General features: G+C 40.0%; 1 protein-coding gene across 3 annotated transcripts in view; it reads left to right on the top strand.

Annotated features, from left to right (window-relative positions):
- DMD (dystrophin) overlaps nt 1-21,785 on the top strand; it is a 4,179,683-nt gene that overhangs the window by 4,050,968 nt on the left and 106,930 nt on the right. For all 3 annotated transcript variants that reach the window (XM_069757655.1, XM_069757653.1, XM_069757654.1), the window contains 3 exons: nt 4,471-4,672; nt 5,439-5,524; nt 17,983-18,140. In XM_069757655.1, coding sequence (XP_069613756.1) covers nt 4,471-4,672; nt 5,439-5,524; nt 17,983-18,140 — 446 coding nt within the window. The remainder of the gene's footprint in view (nt 1-4,470; nt 4,673-5,438; nt 5,525-17,982; nt 18,141-21,785) is intronic.

Below are 21,785 nucleotides of genomic sequence, written 5' to 3'. Positions count from 1 at the left end.
CTGTGTTAACATCTATCCACAGATTTTCAATGATGAAAAAACATTCATAAAGCACATAATCATCATTTGGGTATGGGACTAGAGATTATCGTCCCTCCTCAACCAGTTGCAGAAACTGACTATAATCATATCGTGGGGTACTAAAAAAAAATAAACATTGGAACAGCAAAAACAGAGTATCCATAAACCTATAAAAATTAAAAAGCTTGTTTATTGAAACAATTTCCTGCTAAAAATGCATGTAAAGTCATTCAGCATTTTTTTGCAGTGTAATTTACCCATTCCAAAATGGCTATATTTTTACACAGCATTTTTTTTTGTCATCGATCTGTTTTGGTTTTTTTTGCTGCAGAAAATGTGCTGTGAAAGCGCAGTGTGTGCACTTTACCATTGTCATAAAAGGTGAGATGCTAGGACATAGAATGGATTGTCTGGTGTATACAATGCATTTTGAAACAATCTATTAAATCATTTTAAATTAAAGGGATTTTCTGACACATTGAATGAAAAAAAAATCTTGAGTGCACACCGTTATTTTAATCACATCAGAGCAAAATGTGTCTCTCTTCCGTGTAATTTTAACCCTTCATAGCCTCTTTATTGGAGCTTTACTCTGTACACGTTCTGTGGTCAGACATCAGGTTGAACAGAAACTCTCAGGAGGCAATTGCTGTCAGCTTCTACTAACGTAGTCTTTCCTGTCTCCCTCTATAGACCTGTAAAGAAAATACCGTACTCAAATAGTCCCTCGCACCAACTCAATTTACCATTTGTGCTGATTTAATTGTTTTCTAACTTGCAGGTTTGTGTAGGGAAGCTAGTACCTCTGTAGTCTTTCCTAAGTATTGTCTTAATTCTAACTTTTGTAGGGAACCTGTTACGCTCAGTCTCCACAAGATAGATATAACCAGTCCAATGTATTGGATGCGGTGATTCCACACGGTTCAATGAACACATGCGGAATCACCTGCGTTCAAACGCTGGCAGCGCTTTGGACGGAGCGGACATGTGCGGTGTCCAAAGCGCTGCCGGTTTCTGTCTGTGGAAATACATACAAAGTCTTGAAAATACATACAAAGATATATCTCGGAGAAAAGAGAACACATGGGACATTTCCGTACACCCTGGACCTTACTCTTGTAGCCGCAGAAGTCAGGTAGTTGAAGAGTTTAGGAACGGCGCTGAAAGACCGCTTCAGAGCTTAGGAGTGGCGTGTAGCAACCTGACTTCTGCAGCTGTTAGGGTAACGGTACGGGATGTACATAAATGTCCAGATTGTAATGGCACATATACTATCTTTTTTTTTTTTTTTCTGAATCTGAAAGAAACTGCATCATTGTGTGTATTTTCAAATAAAGACTCTAACTTTGAGAGTGATTTTGGAGAGTGCTGCAGACTTTATTGGAATTTTTTTGAAGTAGCAAAGTTCAAACTATACAGTACAGTTTCTAGGGAAATCTTACACAGCCTGAAGGGTTTCCTGTAGGAAACCATATTGTTTTGTGTCCCATCTTACCATAATAGAGAAAATAAAACCTTTGCACTTTTTGACTTTGTAACCAGTGTTATCTTAGAGGTGCAACTTTAATCCACTAGACTAACAAAATCAAATGGATTTGCTTGTAATCTGCCACCTTGTTCTATGTTGCTAAAACAACCTTCCAGTGTACACTCTAGGTCATACCATTTATTCCATTATCATTTTTCTGTATTTATCTTTCTTGTGTTTTGCCAGTTCTTCCATTAGTGAAATAATTTTTATTTGCTAAGGTGTTTTTCAAGTATTTAATTGCCATAGCTGGAAGCTCACATCATTTTTATCACATTTTGCACTAATTTCGGTTGAAATCAGATTCTTACAGTATCACAACATTGGGTTCATAGAGTGAAGTCTTAATTTTGTACTTTTCATTGCTGTAGCCATCTATAGAGGACAAGATTTCGGTGATATACTGTCAAAATAGTACTCTGGAGCTCTTCACAGAGAATAAAATGCTTTCTACAAGGAGGGGGGCACCTAAATACATTCATAGATACAATGTCCAAGTGACTACAAAATAATGTTTAATACAATTAGTATATAAACCACGTAGTTATGATATACAGACCTTCCTCACGCTGTAAATATGGGGTTAAATGATTTAGTACCAAAGCATTAAACCAGCTGCGTTTCACAACTCATAAGGATAGGTAAGGCTTGTCTATTGAGCAGCTCCTAGCCATATCATCACCTTCCAATGTACTCACTTCCTCATTCTGGTGGGGCGGGCTCTCCTCTTTTCAGTGACAATTCTGTTGAGTAGCAGACTTCTAGTAGTAGTAGAGCTGTAAAGCTCAACACTAGCTCTGCTGTAACACATTCAGTTATGAGCGGTTTGTTCAGGAATGTACACTATCACTATATTTACTTATACTGATAAAAAATAGGCTGGGGAGACAATGATAGGGTCATATCCGTGTAAAAGAGGGAAAACCGAAAACTGTTTTTGCTCACGTCATGGGGTTGTGAAAGTCACAACTCTTGTTTTAGCTTGGGAGAGCAGAAGGCTTCTGCGGATCCATCGAGGCAGATAAAATGTAGACAGATGGAAAGATGGATCTAAAATCATGCTGCCAATTTCCCACCAGATGATGAAAGAACAGTAAAGGGTATTTGGAAGCCCTTTTTATTTGTCTTCTGTTTTCGAAGCATACACTAATTCATCAGGACAAACCACTAGAGGAATATTTTTGATCCATCTTTCCATTTATGCCAAAATGTAAATATAGACAATAGGGCATTTGAATAAGCAGAAGACTCAGGAAAGTGAGAGCTGTGATTTGTAAAAGCCACTGCAGGCTGGTGATTTGACAAGATTAAGAACAGCAGCTTGTCAAAAGGTAGGAGGGAGGGGAAAGGAGTTGAGCATCTAACTGCTGTTTGGAAATTAATGGGCTGGAGATATAATACCTGGATGTTAGTAGTTAAGCCCTCTCTCGGCATGAAACTACTGTGTACTCTTAGGCAGGCACTGAACAGGTACAAGGGGCCATGCTTCATGAAAACCAGCTGTACATTAGGTAAGATAAAAGCTCTGTGTAGGAGAATGGCAGCAAATAGAAAAAGTAAATCATCAATTGCAATCTGTCTTAATAGAATTGCTATCTAACTATTAAATCACTTGAGAATACCTATTTCAGCCTTCCTCCAATTAAACAGCTTGCAGAAAACATGCATAACAAAATGTTGCCATTTTCATACTTGTGTACTTCTAAAAAGAACCATTAAAGGGGAATTGCCATTTCCAATCTCCTATCTCAATATGTATTAGATGTAATAATATTATTAGCAAATACCTCCAATTTGAAATGTAGTATATGTCTTCTGTTATGTTTGCTGTTTACCCTACTTGCAGGACATTAAAGTAGTTTAGGTATCCATGGTTACGAAGAACTTGTCACTATACGAGTGGTCGTGACCATGAATGCCTAAGCTACTGTAATGCCCTGCACATGGGGTAAGTGACATTGCAAATCATAAGAACCATAATACATTTCTAATTGGAGGTATTTGCTAATATTATTATCATTATTATTATTCTTTTTATTATTACACCTACTACATATTGGAATAGGAACTTGGAGATGGGAATACCCCTTTAATGTTTTTTTTAGTGGTTCCTTGGACTTCTTGCAAATGAGATGTTTCCAGATTTTTTATGTCCCTTTGTAAGCCAGTATGAGTGGAGGATGGAATAAGAGATTTTCCAACATGTTGGAGAATCTTTTTTGTGATCTTGAACATTTAATTGCTGCATTTAATTTTTTTTAAAATGTGCTCACATTCCCAATGATACTTTTGTTTTGTTTTCTATTCTAATTAGAACTATTAAGATTTTTATTCTGACGCTTCCAAGTGTTATCAATAAGTAGCGTTACACGTTCCTTCCAGTGATCTCATTTCTCATGTTCTCTCTTCCATTTATGCTGTGTTCTAATTTCATGATAAGGTCTATAAATAGGTGGATGCAGCCAGATTTATTGCTAATTCTATATATGGTGAAATATGACCAAATATAGTCCTAATGTGCTTGCAAGCAGAATATATTCATCATACATTACAGCGTGTGCACACACAGCATATTTCTTCTTCATTATTCCTGGAGATTTTATGTTCTAGAGGAAAGGTATTGTTTTCATTAATCTGCTGTTAGGTAAGTGCCTTTTCGGAAAGTGTCAACACAACCTGCACGAGGCATTGACCTCTTAGAAATTAGAGACGTTCTGCACAATTATTAGCAGTATGTTCAGGTTCCTATGGGACTGCGCACATTAAATTACCAATTACTGCTCTTTGACTTCTCTGTATATACCTTTAAACCACAAGGGACACCATGCATACTTGGACGTGTGTATATCTGTACTTTTTATTATTGCTACCATTTCTCACCGGCGTACAATATGTAATATTGCATTTGTTTTCACTTACAGTGGATTTACTGGGCTTGTCGGCAGCGTGTGATGCCTTGGACCAGCACAACCTCAAGCAGAACGACCAGCTTATGGACATCTTGCAGATTATTAATTGCTTAACCACAATTTATGATCGACTGGAGCAAGAGCACAACAACCTGGTGAACGTGCCCCTCTGCGTGGATATGTGCCTGAACTGGCTCCTGAATGTTTATGACACGTGGGTGATTTCAGTACATGAGATTTATGTATAGATAGGCTTAGTAATAGAAGCAGGGGAATGGCTGGAAGCCATAGGTGAGAGTTCACAGCTCATAAGGTCACCACTGTCTTATACGTGTGTAATATTCTCTGATAGATCGGCTAATAAGGCCTTACAGAATACGTGTTCTTAGCCCGAGGTCCCATTTGAAATCGAATAGCAGTAATACAGTATTTTACAATCCTCTCAATATTTAGTATCCTAGCTGGTGAAATCTATAAATCACAAACTGCAATATACTGAATCCCTAAATCCATAACAAGACATTTCCTAGTGCCCAGTTGAATAAAATGACATATCCGAAGTTATCCATGTGCCAAGTAACTGAAATAACTTTGTGAGAAAGAAACACGTCTTATGTCATGCTCCGTACGGCTACACTTTATTCTAAATATCATTGTCAATTTTTGCAAAATATTTTAAGTGTATTATAATAATAATAATAAAATAAATTAAATTCTAGACTAAATATTGACAAAAGCATCTTGGAATACAATAGTGGTTCTTGTTGAGAGTTGAAAATCATTACTGAGCAGGATAAATACTTCCAGTATCTGATTCATGCTGTCGTCGTTCTCGTTAAAGTTTTTTTTTTTTCTTTTTAAAGCTATTTATTTTAATCCTGTTAATTTCTCAACTTTTTTTGAGAAAAGAAAATTTATAATGGCTAATATTTGAAAGGATTTTTCTAACATCTTTGTTTTCCTTTCTTATTTCCTCATAGTGGTCGGACTGGGAGAATCCGTGTTTTGTCTTTTAAAACTGGTATTATATCTCTATGTAAAGCACATTTGGAAGACAAGTACAGATGTAAGTATATATTGTTTTCATGTCAATTGAGAAACTCAGAAATTTAAAGCTCACAAGGACGCCTCAATGTATTGGACCACGAGTTATCCATTCCCATGTTTGTGGAAATCTAATGTTGGGGAATATAGAAAGAGGGCATGTTGGATTTTAACATGTCTGATCCTTTTTCCTTACAAATGAAACCATCTACAGCTAGAAGTTTCGAAAATTTATTATAGCTCGATTTTCTTAAATCTGATTAGAGCACTTAAAATACTACATAAACTTTTAGGTTCATCAGTAATATTACACTCTGCGTAATTTATTGGTCACTACTGACCCCCAAATTAGCTCTTGGATAATGTGTAGCCACATTACTTGAGATAGAAGACATCTGAAAAGAATTTGGGGTTTCTGACTGTAAAGGTTGTTGTGAAGAATCTGGGAAAGGTTCCAGAGATGTAATAATATTGATAAGAATTACAAGTGGAATCTGTATGCTTCAGTATCATTTTTCCACATTCATTTATGCCTAGACAAATTCCAAGTTGTAAACAAATCGGTAAATCAAAAGTGCTGAACTTGAAAAACACGCTGAGGCTTAAGGACAGAAAAGCACCAAAACAACATGGTGTTAATGGAGGGAGCTGGAAACAGCCTCCAGAGGGTGATAAAATGGCAGCACAGAGAAGCACAATAATTTGTCTGTGTCATGCTTGTGACTTGCTTTGAAATCGTGTTGGAAATTGTGCTTAGTGGGAAAGTGCTTATTTATTAACCAGCCTTGTTATTTAGGGAACAGGGAAAAACGCCTTAGACGGGGCAAATTTTGCCTTGCTTGAAGCTGCTAGGAAATAAGATATCTCTAACAACCAGCACATACAGTTCAGCTCTTTTTTGCCTTGAAAATAAACAAAAAAGAAAGTTTAGTTAGTTTTCTTAAATATCAGGTATTAGTGTGTAAAAATGATTTAAGAGGCTGTCCAGAATTAAAAAAATTTAGGTAACTCGAAAATTTCGTATGACGCGTTTGGTGCCATTTTTTTCAACCAATGAAGGAGCGTGGGCAGAGTGATGGCATAGGTCTTAGGGGCGTGGACGCCTATCGCCATCTTGTCGCTTGTGCGCTGTAGCGATTTGCAATGTGTAACACCAGCTTTTCTGTTCAGGGACGAGAGAGAGAGAGAGATTTCCCATTGACTGTGCATTGGGTTTCGTGTTTCGGTCGATCCCCGACTTTTCGCCATTATCGGCCGATTTCACTCGACTCGACTTTTGAGATAGTCGGGTTTCGCGAAACCCGACTCGACCCTAAAAAAGTAAAAGTCGCTCAACCCTAATTGTGACCAATGATTGCAAAGGTAGGAGAGATCTTGGTGGGAATCAGAGCTAATCAAGGCATATCTATGCCTATTAGGCTATGCATACACATTCAGTATTTCAGTTTTTTACCTCAGTATCTGTAATATAAAACCAGGAATGGGTGATAAATGGAGAAGTGGTGATATGTTTCTATTAGGCTGTGTGTGCACATTGACTATTTGCGTGCAGAAATTTCTGCAAGATTTCTGCATCTCTTGGCAGCAAAAACTTGCGTTTTGCTGCAATTTTTGGTGCGGTTTTGCATGCATTTTTGTACAGCAATTAAGGCTTTTTTGAGTGAAATAAAAATATTTAAAAAAGTTTTGTGATGTTATTTCTTGGTTCAACACCACCTTTTTCATTTAGATGCAGTAGCATCAGAGTAAGGGTATTGGGGCTTGTCAGCAGCTGTCATTGACACAAAGCCCTAGGCTTAGTAATAAAATGAAAAGGTGTCAGCCCGACATCATTACTAAGATGGTAAGTAAACACACAAACACACAAACACACACAGTCACCAGCCTATGTAGGAGCATTAACATAATGAACCTACATAGGTTGTAACCAAACAGCAACTTTTAATTTAAAGAAAAAAATGGAAAAAAAATAGCGTGGGCTCCAGCGTCATTTTCAAAACCAGCTGAGGGAAAGCCATCAGCTTATGTCTGATGTTAATATTCTGGAAAGGAGCCAAAAGCCACAAAGGTTCCCAGGCTTTACTGGCTAGTTTGCCGGGTGAACCCAGAAAAAAAAATTGACACAGGGTTCCCTATAAAATCTTACAAGCAAAGGCTAGGCAGACAGCTGCATGATGATATTAATAACCTAGGAAGAGCCATGGATATTGCCCATCCCCCACAGGTTAAAAATATCAGCTCTTAGCCGCCCTAGAAAAGGCGCATCTATAAATCTGGTGCTTAGCCTCGCTCTTCCCACTTGCCCTGTAGTGGTGGCATGTTGGGGGGGGTTAATGTCACCTTTGTATTGTCAGGTGACATAAAGCCCACAGGCTAGTAATAGAGAGACGTCAATAAGATGCCGCCATTACTAGCCGCATAGTGATATTATAAAAATACAAACAGCCAGAATAGGGTCCTTTACTTGAAATAATGACACACTCCTTTAATATATCTAAATTAAACTGTACTCACCAAACACCTAATCCACTGATGCCAACATCTCCTGCAACAAAAATAAAATAATAAACCACAATATTCCTCACCTGTCTGCAGAGAAAGTAATCCATGATGTCCCACGACGATCCTGATGACTTTTAGGCTGTGTTCACACGTTGCGGTTTTTTCGCGGTTTTTCCCTATAAAACCGCAAAAAAAACGCATACAATAAGCATCCCATCATTTAGAATGAATTCCGGATGTTTTGTGCACATGATGCGTTTTTTTCCACAAAAAAAACGCATACCGCACAAAATCCGGACATGCTCTATCTTTTTGCGTTTTTTCTGCGGATTTCCCACTCCAAAATGCATTGGGAAGTGTCAGGAAAAAACGCGTCAAAACCGCGGCAAAATCGCGGCAAAAACGCATGCGGTTTTCTTGCGGATTTCATGCAGAAAATGTCCGGAATTCTCAGGAATTTTCTGCATGAATTCCTGAACGTGTGCACATAGCCTTAGAGTGAGTATATGATGGTTTATTATTTTGGATTTTTTTCTAGGAGACATGGGCATCGGGGATTGGGCGTTAAAGTGAGTATATTTTTTTTTTATTTTTACATTATTTCTAGGAGACAAGGACATCGGGGATTTGGTGTTAGGTGAGTATAATGGGTTTTCTATTTTTATTTGAATATGTATGTTGTGTTTTTTGTTTTTTCTTTTTAAGTGTGAGCACAGGCGTCGGCTGATGAGACTACATCTCCCATCAGCGGCTCCTGCCATCACTGTCCTCAGTGACAGTAGACGTAGGCTGGTGGGAGGAGTAGTCTCATCAGCCCACGCCTGTTGACCTGCGCTAAGCATTTTACCGTGGGTCACCGCCGTAAGTCGATCACAGCTGCAGGGTCACGCTGACATCTGACTGTGACCCCGCAGCGCTCTGACAGTCTTACCGATGGTAGTGTTACCGCAGGTCACAGTCACAACTATATAAACCTACAAAGGTGTCCACTTGGCTAAGTGGAGCATACCCGTAAGCCATAACATTAAACCAACCAAAATAAGGATTTCTAAGTGACTAATCCAGACTTATTGAACAAAAGCTCTTAGTGACGAAGTGTAACACAAAATCCAACATAAAGGGTTTTAGCCAAAAAAATTAAAAAATTATGTTTTATTAAACATAAATGACAGACAAAAACAGATAATATGGTGAGGAAATAACAGCAACTAAAAGGGCAATGTGAAGAGAGATGTAACAAAATATATCACATTGGAAAGAGAAAGCACGTGTCCCCTGACAATCTCCACACATATGTTTGAAATTGTGCTAGTATATGAGTTAATTGGCCTGTAAAGTTAGTTAGCAGTGTGAACAGGGAAATCAGGTATGATAGCCTGATAATGGAGTTCCTATAGAAAAAAGCATCTGTAATAAGTGCTGCCTATACACTAAACTGCTGTGGGCTGAGAGTCAGAATCCCAGCATGAATGTCTCAGGGCATAAAGATTATTGATCAAATAGCTGATAATCTAAAATAGCATTACCTTGAGGCATATCGTGACATCTGACAGCGTGACCCCGCAGCGATCTGACCGACAGTCTAACTGGCTGTGGCATTACCGCCGATAAGAACCACCACGCCTGTGTTTCCCATGCTGTCATGCAAATGACAGCGTGGGAAACACCATAGCAAGATGGTAGAAACTTAGCAAATCCGCAGACCTTTTTATACCTGCATTTTTGCGGTGGATTTGTCTGACTCAGTTGCAGTTGTGTAGGAAACACTGCAGAAACGCACAAAGAATTGACATGCTGCAGAAAAAAATGCACTGCAAATACTCAAGGAAAATTACTGATCATGTGCCCAACATTCCAGGATTGTCATTGAATTAGCTGGCAGAAGGTTTCCAGAGCGTTATTGGCCCATTTCCACTCCACTCTTGCTTTTTGCTTACAGATACTGAGGTGAAAAACTCGCCAAATACTGAACTTGTGCTCGTGGTCTTATACTGAATTCTGAATAGCAAGGGCAGTATATTTACTGTTTTTTATTAACTTTATTAAAATCTCTATATTATCTGGTTTTGGTTGGCTGATACTGATAAGAATACTTGTTATAAGACTTTTTTTTTAAATTTTAAATATCATAAGACTTTTAACATTTATGGGCAGTAGCAGTTAATCTACATACTTGGGGCCCTATATTCAGCACTGCATTTTCACCATTTTTGGAGTGTAACTCATTTAGCAACTTTCTGATTTGCGACAAATTCATCAATCGATTTGCACTTTTTTTATCGTTGTCTTTTGTTGTTTATTTTCTGATTTTTATATCAGTGGGGCTTTTCCATATGTGTAAGGTGAATATATCAAATGCAACATTAAAAAAAAAAGTCGCAAAATTTTGCCGCAAATGCGTCTGAGTCCCCCTGCAGTGATTTTATGTATCCCAGTTCTTTTGGCCCAATTTTTGCACACATTTTGCATTTCATGAAACTTTTTTTTTCTCTAAAAAGTAAAAAAAAAGCCTTTTTGATTTTTCTTAACCCCTTAATCCCATATGACGTACTATCCCATCAAGGTGCCCTGGGACTTAATTCCCAGTGACAGGATAGTACGTCATATGCGATCGGCCGCGCTCACGGGGGGAGCGCGGCCGGGTGTCAGCTGCCTATCGCAGCTGACATCCGGCACTATGTGCCAGGAGTGGTCACGGACCGCTCCTGGCACATTAACCCCCGGTACACCGCGATCAAACATGATCGCGGTGTGCCGGCGGTATAGGGAAGCATCGCACAGGGAGGGGGCTCCCTGCGGGGTTCCCTGAGACCCCCGCAGCAACTCGATGTGATCGCGTTGCTGCAAGGGTCTCTTGCCTCTCCTTCCTGCAGCAGGCCCGGATCCAAAATGGCCGTGGCATCCGGGTCCTGCAGGGAGGGAGGTGGCTTACCAAGTGCCTGCTCAGAGCAGGCGCTTGGTAAGCCTGCAGTGCTGTAAGTCAGATCACTGATCTGACAGAGTGCTGTGCAAACTGTCAGATCAGTGATCTGTGATGTCCCCCCTGGGGCAAAGTAAAAAAGTTAAAAAAAAAAAAATTTCAACGTGTATTAAAAAAAAAAAATTCCTAAATAAAGAAAAAAAATAATAATTCCCATAAATACATTTCTTTATCGAAAATAAAAGTATACATATTTAGTATCGCCGCGTCTGTAACGACCCAACCTATAAAACTGTCCCATTAGTTAACCCCTTCAGTAAACACGGTAAGAAGAAAAAAAAAGAGGCAAAAAACGCATTATCATACCGCCGAACAAAAAGTGGAATAACACGCGATAAAAAAGACAGATATAAATAACCATGGTACCGCTGAAAACGTTATCTTGTCCCGCAAAAAACGAGCCGCCATACAGCATCATCAGCAAAAAAGTAAAAAAAAGTTATAGTCCTGAGAATAAAGCGATGCCAAAATAATTATTTTTTCTATAAAATAGTTTTTATCGTATAAAAGCGCCAAAGCATAAAAAAATTATATAAATGAGGTATCGCTGTAAATGTACTGGCCCGAAGAATAAAACTGCTGTATCCATTTTACCAAATGCGGAACGGTATAAACGCCTCCCCCAAAAGAAATTCATGAATAGCTGGTTTTTGGTCATTCTGCCTCACAAAAATCGGAATATAAAGCGATCAAAAACTGTCACGTGACAGAAAATGTTACCAATAAAAACGTCAACTCGTCCTGCAAAAAACAAGACCTCACATGACTCTGTGGACCAAAATATGGAAAAGTTATAGGTCTCAAAATGTGGAGACGCAAAAACTTTTTTGCTATAAAAAGCGTCTTTTAGTGTGTGACAGCTGCCAATCATAAAAATCCGCTATAAAAAACGCTATGAACGTAAATCAAACCCTTCTTCATCACCCCCTTAGTTAGGGAAAAATAATACAATACATTTTTTTTTTATTTATTTCCATTTTCCGTTAGGGTTAGGGCTAGGGTTAGGGCTAGGGTTGGGGTTGGGGCTAGGGTTGGAGCTAAAGTTAGGGTTAGGATTGGGGCTAAAGTTAGGGTTAGGGTTGGGGCTAATGTTAGGGTTGGGGCTAAAGTTAGGGGTTGGGGCTAAAGTTAAGGTTAGGGTTGGAGCTAAAGTTAGTGTTTGGATTACATTTATGGTTGGGATTAGGGTTTGGATTAGAGTTAGGGGTGTGTCAGGGTTAGGGGTGTGGTTAGGGTTACTGTTGGGATTAGGGTTAGGGGTATGTTTGGATTAGGGTGTCAGTTAGAATTGGGGGTTTCCACTGTTTAGGCACATCAGGGGCTCTCCAAACGCGCCATGGCGTCCGATCTCAATTCCAGCCAATTCTGCGTTGAAAAAGTAAAACAGTGCTCCTTCCCTTCCGAGCTCTCCTGTGCGCCCAAACAGGGGTTTACCCCCACATATGGGGTATCAGCGTACTCGGGACAAATTGGACAACAACATTTGGGGTCCAAGTTCTCTTGGGAAAATAAAAATTTAGGGGGCTAAAAATCATTTTTGTGGGGAAAAAAATATTTTTTATTTTCACGGCTCTGCGTTCTAAACTGTAGTGAAACACTTGGGGGTTCAAAGTTCTCACAACACATCTAGATAAGTTCCTTGGGAGGTCTAGTTTCCAATATGGGGTCACTTGTGGGGGGTTTCTCCTGTTTGGGTATATCAGGGGCTCTGCAAATGCAACGTAATGCCTGCAGACCAATCCATCTAAGTCTGCATTCCAAATGGCACTCCTTCCCTTCCGAGCTCTGCCATGCACGCAAACAGTGGTTTCCCCCCACATATGGGGTATCAGCGTACTGAAGACAAACTGTACAATAACTTTTCGGGTCCAATTTCTCCTGTTACCCTTGTTTAAAATACAAAACTGGGGGCTAAAATATCATTTTTGTGAAAAAAAAATAATTTTTATTTTCACGGCTCTGCGTTATAAACTGTAGTGAAACACTTGGGGGTTCAAAGCTCTCATAACACATCTAGATAAGTTCCTTAGGGGGTCTACTTTTCAAAATGGTGTCACTTGTGGGGGGGTTTTAATGTTTAGGCACATCAGGGGCTCTCCAAACGCGACATGGTGTCCCATCTCAATTCCTGTCAATTTTGCATTGAAAAGTAAAACGGCGCTCCTTCCCTTCCGAGCTCTGCCATGCGCCCAGTCGTTTACCCCCACATATTGGGTATCAGCGTACTCAGGACAAATTGCACAACAGCTTTTGGGGTCCAATTTCTTCTCTTACCCTCGGGAAAATAAAAAATTTTTTGTGAAAAAATGATTTATTTTTACGGCTCTGCATTATAAACTTCTGTGAAGCACTTGGTGGGTCAAAGTGCTCACCACACATCTAGATAAGTTCCTTAGGGGGTCTACTTTCCAATATGGTGTCACTTGTGGGGGGTTTCAATATTTAGGCACATCAGGGGCTCTCCAACGCAACATGGCGTCCCATCTCAATTCCAGTCAATTTTGCATTGAAAAGTCAAACGGCGATCCTTCCCTTCCGAGCTCTCCCATGCGCTCAAACAGTGATTTACCCCCACATATGGGGTATCAGCGTACTCCGTAAAAATTGAACAACAACTTTTGGGGTCCATTTTCTCCTGTTACCCTTGGTAAAATAAAACAAATTGGAGCTGCAGTAAATTGTTTGTGAAAAAAAGTTAAATGTTCATTTTTATTTAAACATTCCAAAAATTCCTGTAAAACACCTGAAGGGTTAATAAACTTCTTGAATGTGGTTTTGAGCACCTTGAGGGGTGCAGTTTTTAGAATGGTGTCACACTTGGGTATTTTCTATCATATAGACCCCTCAAAATGACTTCAAATGTGATGTAGTCCCTAAAGAATATTGGTGTTGTAAAAATGAGAAATTGCTGGTCAACTTTTAACCCTTAACTCCCTAAAAAAAAAAAATGTGGGTTCCAAAATTGTGCTGATGTAAAGTAGACATGTGGGAAATGTTACTTTATTAATTATTTTGTGTGACATATCTCTGTGATTTAAGGGCATAAAAATTCAAAGTTGGAAAATTGCAAAATTTTCAAAATTTTCGTCTAATTTCTGTTTTTTTCACAAATAAATGCACATTATATCAAAGAAATTTTACCACTATCATGAAGTACAATATATCACGAGAAAACAATGTCAGAATCGCCAAGATCCGTTGAAGCGTTCCAGAGTTACAACCTCATAAAGGGACAGTGGTCAGAATTGTAAAAATTGGCCCGGTCATGAACGTGCAAACCACCCTCGGAGCTTAAGGGGTTAAAATTCATTGTTTTCTCCTTTGAAGAATTTTGTTAAAAAAATCGACAATAAATATACCACAATTGCCATGAAGCTAAACTACAGAGACATTGTATTGAACAGTTCTGTGCAGGACATGACCAAGGTCTATAGATGGTGGCGATTAGGTGATGAAGTCTCTAGGCAGTTACCCCATTTCATCCAGCCATGTAGGAACTCTATTGACATTGTTCTCCTCTTCTGTATCTGATGTATGATCATGTGGTTCCACTAATCACCCCCCAGGATAACTTTTGACTACTGGTTGGAGAAATCTAATTAATTCCTCCTATGTTGTGTGGGACAATCCAACATAAAATCCTTTCTATCTTTTTGTTTAGTGGCTACAGTCGTATTATTTACAGTATCTACAATTCCTCGTTTCAGGCCTAAGTGGGCCTCTTAAGTAACAGTTTGTAAATGTTTTCACCATCTACCACGTTCCAGAAATGTTTTACAGATTCCATTAGGAAATTGAACATGATTTCACAAAGTGAACAAGGAAAACAGATGAGATGGTTCCCCATCTGTTGTTCGTAATGTTCCTAAATGAAACAGGTTGAACAATATGTTAAAGTATTTAGTCCCATTGGGGGAATAGTGTTATGAAAATTGCAGTGCAACACGGCTTGCCTCAGTTTTATATCTTGTTGACCAATGTTAATAACATTTGTTAATTAACGACTTCCTTGGAGCTATCTCAATGACATCAAACACTGCAAATTATATAGCAGAATACTATGTCACTTTGGGAGGCTTCCAGGAGGAGTATTTTGCCTCCTTCTGAGGTACTTCTTCTATTGGTTATAATCCAGAAAACGTTAGCCAATATCTTCAGCAAGATGAAGTAAAAAGTGATAAAGAGCCCAATGGTGTATAATCATTTAGTCATACTCTAATGTTCAAGGATGAGATACTGAGCAAGACGATATTAGTAGTGAGCCCAGCAATAATAGCAAAGGTGTGATTATATTATATAAAGGCCCACATACACAAAAACTAAAGGGAATCTTTCAACAGAATTTCACACCCTAAACTATGTATACGCAAAAAAGACTAGTCCAGGATAGGATATTCAAGATGCCGACAAATCCGCGCTCCTCCAAAATCAGGCAAGGGAATCACAGGGTTCAGAAGAGTTGCATACTTTCTTCAGGGCTATAAGACTACGCATTTCGTGGACTTCCCGTCCACTTCCTCAGGTACATAGTGAATACAATACTAAGAAAGTGGACAGGACGTACACGAAACGTGAAGTCTTATAGCCCTGAAGAAAGTATGCAACTTTTGAACTCTGATTCCCTTTCCTGATTTTGGAGGAGCGTGGATTTGTCGGCAGGCATCTTGAATATCCTATCCAGAATTTCTTGAAGATCCTTCGCAGGTCTGGTGCCATCTGCAGCCCTCCTTTCATACTGTGTTGTGCATACCCACGACGTGTAAAGGTTGAGAATTTCACCTTACAGTAAACTGATTATTTTGGTAACTGAGCTATTGCGCACCGCTCTTTACCGTTAAAAGACTAGTCCACCAATACCTTTACCCAAACAGTCTGTTACTGAGAAAGCAGCACTTGAATTGATATGCAAATGAGGTTGAAAAGCTATCTGTGACTTTGCAAAGGTATTTGATACAGTTTCGCATAATAGCCTTATACTGAAGCTACAGAGGCAAGGATTGGGGAAACTATGCAGACGGGCAAGGAATTGGTTAAATGACAGGAAACAGAGTTATCATAAATGGTGCATTCTCTAAATGGGATATAATCAGCAGTGGGTAGCGCAGGGATCTGTACTAGTTAACCTCTTTATTGATCACCTTGTGGATGGGATTGAGAGTAAAGTGTCAGTCTTTCCTGACAACACCAAACTATGTTGGATATCAAAATATGAGCATGGCATTTTAATATTGCAAAATGGTCTGGATAAGATGTCTGAATGGGCAAACACTTGACAAATGAGGTGCAATGTAGATAAATGTAAAGTAATGCACCTAGGACGTAGCAATCCTATTGCTGCATATACATTAAAGGGGACCATACTTGGGTATTCTGGTTACAAGTAAGGCTACGTTCACATTAGCGTTTTGCGTGTTTGCGTCGGGCGACGCAGCGGCGACGCATGCGTCATGCGCCCCTATATTTAACATGGGGGACGCATGGACATGCGTTGTGCTGCGTTGTGCGACGCATGCGGTTTTTTTGCCGCAAGCGTCGGGCGCAGAAAACGCAACAAGTTGCATTTTTCTTGCGTCCAAATTTCGGCAAAAAAGGACGCATGCGTCGCAAAACGCAGCGTTTTTGCGTGCGTTTTGGTGCGTTTTTATTTGCGTTGTGCGTTGCCGGTGCACAACGCAAATGTGAACGTAGCCTTAGCTGATCATCAGTGCTCAGTGTCAATCGGCAGCCGCAAAAGCAAACAAGATTTTAGGATGTATAAAGAGAGATAAAATCCTGCGATCCCAATGTATTATTACCCCCTTTATAAATTACTTGTGAGGTCACATCTGGAATATGGGATCCAGTTTGGGCTCCACATTTTAAAAAGCATATTCAGGAATTGGAATCAGTTCAAAGGCGGGCAACTAGATTATTACAAGGGATGGAAGGCCTCTCACATGATGAATGGTTGGAAAAGTTGGGCTTGTTTAGTGCAGAAAAGACACATCAGAGATCTCATTTACGTGTATAAATATATGTGTGGCCAGTACAAGACACTAGCACATGACTTATTCCTTCCAAAGATGGTACTGAGGACCAGGGGGCACTCATTACGGGTGGAAGAACGGTGATTCCAGCAGCTAAATAGGAAAGGGTTCTTTACAGTTAGAGCAGTCACTGTGGAATGCCGACCACAAGAGGTAGTAATCCCACACACCATAACAGCTTTTAAACAGGGCTGGATGATTTCCTCAGTACACATATCATTGGGGATTATAGTTAATTTAGTGACAATATGTGCAGTTGGTGGAGAAAGGTTGAACTTGATGGACCTGGGGCTTTTTGTTACAGTATGTAACCATTTAACTATGTCACTCCAGCTCTATTCCCTGCCTAGCAACGCCTCTACCTGCTTGACTGACTGCTCCTTTGTCTTAAGCTACACAGCAGAGCCTCTGTCCATCAAGCAGGAGGAGGCAGCGCCGGGCGGAGAAGAGAGCTAGTACAGAAGCTTCCGATCTACTGCATCATTTGTATATCAAATCAAACGCTGATTTATCAGCAAAGGAGTAATGGACTTGCCATGTAAATGTATTGCTGGACTTATCTTTGGAAAAGATCCGTGCACATATATATATAGTTTGGGGGGGTGAAATACTGCCAGCAGATTCACCTGCAAGATGAATGAACCCTTCAGCTATATACTGGGTATATGTGCCTGCTAGCTTTCCTTCTAAAGCTGATGTAGATTAGTAAGAGACATGTTGAATTTCAATGTCCCATCCTTTTTTCCTGCTCCCAGAAGTGTCTGACATCTGCATACTCTCCCCATTAAACAAAGTGCATATGTTTATGTGGGGAGTGAGGAAGAATAGCAGTCAGCCGACAACCATCTAAGGTTTGCTGACACCTTTTTGAGGACCGTTCACATGTGGGAGGGTTGAATGTGATGTCTCTAAGTGATTTGTAATATTTGGCTTTGATAAATGTGTCATTGTAAGCTAAAATTCAATCTGCAGATCTTTTCAAGCAAGTGGCAAGTTCTACTGGATTTTGTGACCAACGAAGACTGGGCCTTCTCCTCCATGATGCAATTCAGATTCCACGGCAGCTGGGTGAAGTGGCCTCCTTTGGTGGAAGTAACATAGAGCCCAGTGTCAGGAGCTGCTTTCAGTATGTAAGTATTCATTTTCTAACATTCTTCTTCTAGCGAGCTTATTTGCATTTGTAAATTAAATTGAAGTTGGTTATAGGAAACCGATGAACTTTTTACTTTTTCTTCGAGGGGTTTTCTCCCATATTTTCTCATTATAGATCACTAATCTCTTTCTTGGCACAGCGTTCTGAATGTTTGGTTTTATTTGCCTTTTGTTTCATTTTTCCGTCTACATAACAAACATTGCTCAGAAACAGCGGGGTTCCAGCAATCTTAAGCTCCTTAAAGATAACAAGGATTTAAAGATTTGCTTTTGATGAGTAAAGAATATCTGTAAAACTGCACTGTCTTGATTAAGGGTGTATGTTTGTGGAGTTTTTTTTGCCTAAGGGTACCGTCACACAGTGAAATTTTGATTGCTACAACGGTACGATCCGTGACGCTCCAGCGTCGTAACAATATCGCTCCAGCGTCGTAGACTGCTGTCACACTTTGCAATGTACGACGCTGGAGCGATAATTTCATGACGTATGTGCGATGTAGAAGCCGTTGGTTACTATGCGCACATCGTATACGATATATGTTACACCATGCGATCATGCCGCCACAGCGGGACACTAGACGACGAAAGAAAGTTTCAAACGATCTGCTACGACGTACGATTCTCAGCGGGGTCCCTGATCGCAGGAGCGTGTCAGACATTGCGATATCGCTCGAACGTCACGGATATATCGCTCGAACGTCACGAATCGTGCCGTCGTAGCGATCAAAATTTCACTGTGTGACGGTACCCTAAGTAACTTCAGGATTTTCTTGGATGATAAGAAAAAAAACTTGTAATGGCGATATAAGATGTAATTATTCTGCACCTTATCCTGTATAAATCCTCTTTCTGTTGACAATATTGTGCAGGAATGAACATTTCCCTAAAGTGCCTGTATAAAATTTGAATGACATGTTCACTTCACGTTCACTCTAATATTCCTTTTGCCTTCAGTCCTGAAGTGTGCAGATGAACAGGTTTCTTGAATGAAGTGTATAGAAAATGACTTGCTAAGCAATCACAATGAAACCAAAAAAGAAAAAAAGCACCTCTGCACTGCTGCGATTCGTTAGACCCTAATGCCTCTAACCCTTCTTTGCTGTTCTAGCCGTAATAACCTTTCCCCATACACAACCCGGGTGCTGCATCCAAAAAGAGATCCACAACAGTACATCAAAAGAGCAAAAAAAGTGGAGCGCACTCACCGGAGTTGAAGTGTCATATTTTTATTCGGACATGCAGTGATGCAGCAGGGAGGGATGTGGAAACAGACGGACGACGGCCGTTTCGTGCACACAGCACTTCAACGGATCCGGACGATGAGAGGAAGTAGGGAGGGTTGTTTTACCTGTGCAGTCTTTTTGGCTTCTCCCACTCAACCAGACATCATAGCGGATACACAACCGCTTATCAGAATATAAGTGAAAAAACATATAACAAACAAATTAAAAACATTGCAAATAAGCACCACACTATAAAGGAACCATAAATTACCATTATCATTTTGTCTTCTCATTGAGACCAAGAGGTCCCAATGCGCCTGCGCGTAATATCCACCTCGCTTCTCTCTTCAATAGGAGACGGTGCAAATCCCCTCCTTGGGGACGAATCGTTTTGCCGATGTAGAAAAAACCACACGGGCAAAAGATTACATATACAATATGTATGGTTCTACAGGAAATAAAATCATGTACTGTGTGATGAATTGGGCCAATTTTGATCCTACTGCCTGTAAGGTGGTATATACAGAAATTACATTGGCCGCACTTGAAATTCCCTTTTGGGACACTACCACTCAACCAATTCTCCCGATTTGACACAAAACGATTGCGCATCAGGCAATCTCTGATGTTTTTACTCCGTCGGCAAGCAAATAATGGGCCTTTTTCAACCATCTCTCTTAGGTCACTGTCTTGTCCCAGAATCTTCCAATTTTTTCTAATAGCTGACCTGATTTGAGTGTCCATTGATCCAAATTTAAAACAAAACACAAATCTCTTATCTTCTCTTTTTGCTTTTTTTGATGGTGTATTACCGACATAAAAAAAATCAACAGCCTTTTTTAACGCCCTGTCCAGGATTGGTTGGGGATAACCTCGCTTTTCAAATCTACCATACAATTCCTCGAATTGAGCTTGGTTTTCACATGCGAGACACGGACGTGTTTCTCGCAAATGGAAACAAGCCCTGAGATGTACACTCCTTACTCAGCAAAGGCTGAGTAACCTGCCCGTGATCGCTGGTAAGTCGTTGTGTGGTCGCTGGGGAGACAGCTCTCCCCAGACAGCTCAGACAGCTCTCACCAGCGACCAACGATCAGGGGAAAGACTTCGGCATCGTTGAAACTGTCTTCAACGATGCCGAAGTCCCCGGGTAACCAGGGGACGTCACTGCTGTGCTCTGCTTTACGGCAGGCGCTGACAGTCAGTGCGGGAAGCTGATGGCATGGGACATGACAGATATCGGAATGCGAGTATGTACTGTGTTTTTTTTTTTTTTTTTTTACTTTTACAATGGTAACCAGGGTAAATATCGGGTTACTAAGCGCGGCCCTGCGCTTGGTAACCCGATATTTACCCTGGTTACAAGTGAACACATCACTGGATCGGCGTCACACACGCCAATCCAGCAATGACAGCGGGTGATCAGTGACCAAAAAAGGTCCTGATCATTCCCCAGCGACCAACGATCTCCCAGCAGGGGCCTGATCGTTGGTCGCTGTCACACATAACGAGATCGTTAGCGGGATCGTTGCTACGTCACAAAAAGCGTGACGTTGCAACGATATTGTTAACGAAATCGTTGTGTGAAGGTACCTTTACACACAACTGCACTTTATTCTCAGGACAAAAGAATCTTGAAACAGGCAGGAAATGGGTGTTGCACAACATGTGAATAGTAATGGTGTCAGTCTATGATTGGTAAATTCCAACTTCACTTCCATATATGGTATTCAGTCCAATGTCCAGTGACTTCTTCACATTCCAAAAATTCCTTCCAGGGTGCTGTTCAGGACATAGACGCCATCTTTGCCACACTATATCTGAACTAGCTTATAGAAGGTTTAATGATTGATTTCAATAGCCATTCTCTCCTTCACACCTGAGATCTTCCTTGTTAGCAGATTTCTGATTTTATAAATTACATTTATTAGTAGGATGTAATTGTATATCTGTGCTTGCTAATTCTTGATGTCAGATGGACACTGGGTTCTCTTACAAATTAGTCATTTTTAGCTCCGGTTTCTGTTATTTGGTACCTACAGTAGGATTACAATAAGTTGCTGAACAACAAATTATTTTTGTATAGTTTGTTATAATAAAATAATCTACACTATATCAACATATTTATATTATTTCCATTCATAAAACCGTACTTATGGGTAATGTTAACCCTTATAGTACCATCTTAGGTGTGAATGGCATTTTTTTGTTTCGCCATCATGCACAGCTGCTATAGATTATTTTGTGTGCTCGGCAACATTGGATTAGTGCAGGAGGTGAACAACTCTCGTTTTCTTTCCCGTCCATTAACTATTCTGTGTATAATAATTCCTGTGCCGTGCGTGGGAAGAGATATACTGACAGATCTCACACAGGAGCCTCATAACACACAGTACTATG

This window comes from Ranitomeya imitator, chromosome 3, assembly GCF_032444005.1.
Source record: "Ranitomeya imitator isolate aRanImi1 chromosome 3, aRanImi1.pri, whole genome shotgun sequence".
NCBI lineage: Eukaryota > Metazoa > Chordata > Amphibia > Anura > Dendrobatidae > Ranitomeya > Ranitomeya imitator.
The sequence above is the reverse complement of the archived record's forward strand: the minus strand, read 5'-3'. Positions and strand labels throughout refer to the sequence as shown.